The 3,310-nt window shown below is 47.8% G+C and overlaps 1 protein-coding gene across 2 annotated transcripts in view; it reads left to right on the plus strand.

Moving 5' to 3' along the window:
* The first annotated feature begins 78 nt into the window (after window positions 1-78).
* CUNH11orf57 (chromosome unknown C11orf57 homolog) overlaps window positions 79-3,310 on the plus strand; it is an 8,746-nt gene continuing 5,514 nt past the window's right edge. The window contains exons 1-3 of one of the 2 annotated variants that reach the window (XM_019547122.1): window positions 79-186; window positions 1,398-1,498; window positions 2,642-2,800. In XM_019547122.1, the coding sequence (XP_019402667.1) occupies window positions 100-186; window positions 1,398-1,498; window positions 2,642-2,800 (347 nt within the window). In that variant the 5' untranslated portion in view covers window positions 79-99. Of the gene's footprint in view, window positions 187-481; window positions 619-1,397; window positions 1,499-2,641; window positions 2,801-3,310 lie in introns of those variants that run through there. The other variant, XM_019547123.1, reaches the window with a different exon arrangement.

Genomic DNA, 3,310 nt, shown 5'->3' on the forward strand with positions numbered 1-3,310 from the left:
GAATGGGAGGAGGGGCTGTGAGGGGAGGATGTAGGGGTGAATGGGGGAGGGGCGAAGGGGGCCAAGGCGCTGAAGAGGGCCGAGGCGCTGAACAGAGCCATGTTTGTCCTCCGCAGGATGTCCCGGGTGCCGCTGGGCAAGGTGCTGCTGAGGAACGTTATCCGCCACACGGACGCGCACAACAAGGTATAGCCGAGCACCCGCCGGGAGCTGCCCCCAGCTGCCGCAAGGCTGGCACCCTTCCCCCTTGGGCCCAAAGCCCCATCTTGGTGCCGGGGTCTTCCTGGGCCATGACGCCGTTGACACGTGGTTGCCACCGTCAAGCTGTGTTGAAGGCGGGTGGTCTATGCTGGGGTCTTTGGGACTGGCGGTAGAGCGTAGTTTGGATGTAAGCTCAACCGCTGCAGAGCTCCTGTCGCCTCCACCTGCTCCTGCTGCTTCGGTGTGTGTCCCTGTAGCTGACCTGCTTGTGCATTGGACCCCAGTAGGCTTCTAGCGCAGGGGCTCATCTGGGCTGTTGTTGAGGGTGTGGGGTAACCTTCACCTCGTGAGTCATGTGAGAGGGAAGCTTCCCCGTGGAAGCTCTGCTCTTTGGCTCGCAAGTTTCCTTTAGCTCAGGTACGAGACACATTTGTATTTGGTTTTGTTTTCAGATTTGTAAGCTCCTGCTACGTGTTGCATATATTGTACAATTCACTGGTTAATCACGATAGATTTAGACCAGCCACGCATGCAAAGTAATTCCCACCTGATAAAAATGACTCTTTAGCTGTGAAAAGTGCCAAGCAGCTATAAAGTTAGTGCTTGAAAATGTATAACAACTCGAGAGCTGGTTTCTGTCCGGCTTTCGTTTGAATGTGGGGCAGTGCCCTTCATACTCCTTTATTAGAGCTTTTAGCCAGGCAAAGAATGCTTGTCCGTTCATTTGTCTTTTTGTGTTCGTGAGGTGATGCAACATGAACCAAAGTTACATCAAAGCTTTAGGCTGGATGCTGAATTTCCAGGCTTAACGCAGCTGCTGTCTTTGGATCCAGCAGCAGGATGCTTAAGAGAAATTGTGCGCCTTAGTGTGTTGTACTGAACATGGTGAGAGCCGATGTATGTAGGGAACCTGCAGAAATCCAAATGTAGAGTGAGGCCTATATGTGAACAGTGCAGCATGACTGTACAAAACAATTAGTTTTCTGTGCAGTTCACCATGGTTATAATGTTGCACCTTTTAGTTAATACAGTATGACTACAAAGCATTATTTGTGTCAGTGTAGCAGGGTGGTTCTGCTTGAAATTCGTCCAACTTTGGAATTGCCCCTTTGAAGAGGTGATACTTTGTGCTTTGTATTTTCCCATCATATGTGTGAGGTACTTCTATTTGTCTCCTTTTTCTTTTTTTTTCCCAGATCCAGGAAGAATCAGAAATGTGGAAAATTAGAGAGTGGGAGAAACAGACTCAGGAGACTTACGAGAGGAAGCAAAGGAGAATCTTGTCTGACACATCCAGGTAGGTGGATGAAATTACTTGCTGTGTAACCAGACTACAGCAGCTTCTGTAGTGCACTACTGATAAATATTTACAAAATAGTTCAATGACCTGTATGTAAATGCAACAGATGTATCTTCTTCTGACCACTTCTGTGGGCCCTACAGGGTACAGATGCATGTTGAAAGACACCAAATCCCTGTTGAAGTTTCAGATTGCATGTGTGTGATGACCCAGGCATGCAGCTCTACAGCTGTGTAACTTTAAATTGGCTGGGGCCCCTGAAATAACAAGATTATAATATGGCTAGGAAGTGGTTAGGAAGTTGATGGAATAATTGAAGGAAAAATTGTGCTGTTCTAAGCTGATTGACCTCCTTGGTGCTTGTGCACTGCTATGGCTACAGTCGTTCAGACCCAAGATCTTGCCCAGTGTAAATCTGCCTTAGCTCTTGACCACTCTTAATTTTGGGTTTTTAAAATAGCAGCAAACTAGAGAGTCAGTGCAGCAGATTCATTGAGCCATCATGGGTGTGCCTGAAAGTCTCTCATAAGCTAAAGTAAGATCAGCCTCATGTGATTGATCTGTAGAGACCTCCAAGGAGTTTGCAAAGCTGCGAGGAGTGGTGTTCTCTTTCAGTCTGGCTTGATCCCTGTGCCAGCTTTGCACTTGGCAGGCTCCTTGAGATCATTAGAAGCCTTGGCACCATTGTTTGTTAGATTCAAGCTAACCAACTTCCAACTCTCATAGTTACCTTCTGCCTCCTGACCCCTCCTGATTTCTGCTGGATGCCCTATTCGTCACACCCATTGTCCTGCATGCTGTTAAGCAGCTGTAGGAATCTGTTCCAGAGGTGGTTGCGCATGAGCTGTGAATGAAGTAATCCTATCCCATCTCTTCAGATTATTTGGAAGTGCTTTGAGAAATTGTGGTGGAAGGCAGCTTTGGTAGCGCAGGTGATTAGTTAATCACTGGGCTGGTCCGTGGAACCGGTCTATGTCTATTCCTGGGAGGTGTGACTCGTACTTTGCATGGGTTGATAGTCAGAGATTAGTTGGATATGTGCTTGTTCCTCTGTGCCCTTTGCATCCTGAATTGATCCACTGCACAGAAAGTCTCTTCCTCAGAATGGCCTGCTGAAGAATACCTGCTTTCTTTTGGCAGCAGTCGGATGCGCAGTGATGGGTTCGATGAAGAAAGCCAAAGAGCTGACTGGAAGACAAAGAACTTTGCACACATTCCTGATGTGATTGAAGAGGATTTCCTTAGGGCCCGATCCTGGAATAAGAAGCTCTACGAATGTGAAGCCAACATGCCGGACAGGTTTGGCTGAAATACTATTCTGGGTTGGTTCCTATGTCTAACTGACCTGGCACTTTGTTGGCTCTCCTGTCTCTCAAGTTAGTGAAGTTACCCATACCATTTCCTTGCAAAGTAGTATCATCCCTACTACAAATGTCAGTGAGGGGCAAAATGACTCTCCCCATGTCAAAGTGTCAGGAACTGAGCCCAGCTCTTACATTCCAGACTAGTGCCAAGACCTGCCTTTCTGACTAGCAATAAACATCTGTAATCCCAGAGGTGGTTTAGCAGTGTCCCCAGACATAAGATTTGCTCCCAATAGCATGGAGAGGAGTATTTTTGAGTTAATAGTTTCTAGGGTCAGAAGGGACCTGAGCAGATCGTTGAGTCTGACCCCCTGCCTTGGGGTTTGACTGGGGTCAAACGATCCTGGCAAGGTATACATCTAGCCTCCTCTTAAAGACCCCCAGGGTAGGAGCCTGCACCACTTCTCTTGGAAGTTGGGTCCAGATCCTAGCCACCCTGACAGTG

This window comes from Crocodylus porosus, unplaced genomic scaffold (genome assembly GCF_001723895.1).
Source record: "Crocodylus porosus isolate Cpor-Errol unplaced genomic scaffold, CroPor_comp1, whole genome shotgun sequence".
Taxonomy (NCBI): Eukaryota; Metazoa; Chordata; order Crocodylia; family Crocodylidae; genus Crocodylus; species Crocodylus porosus.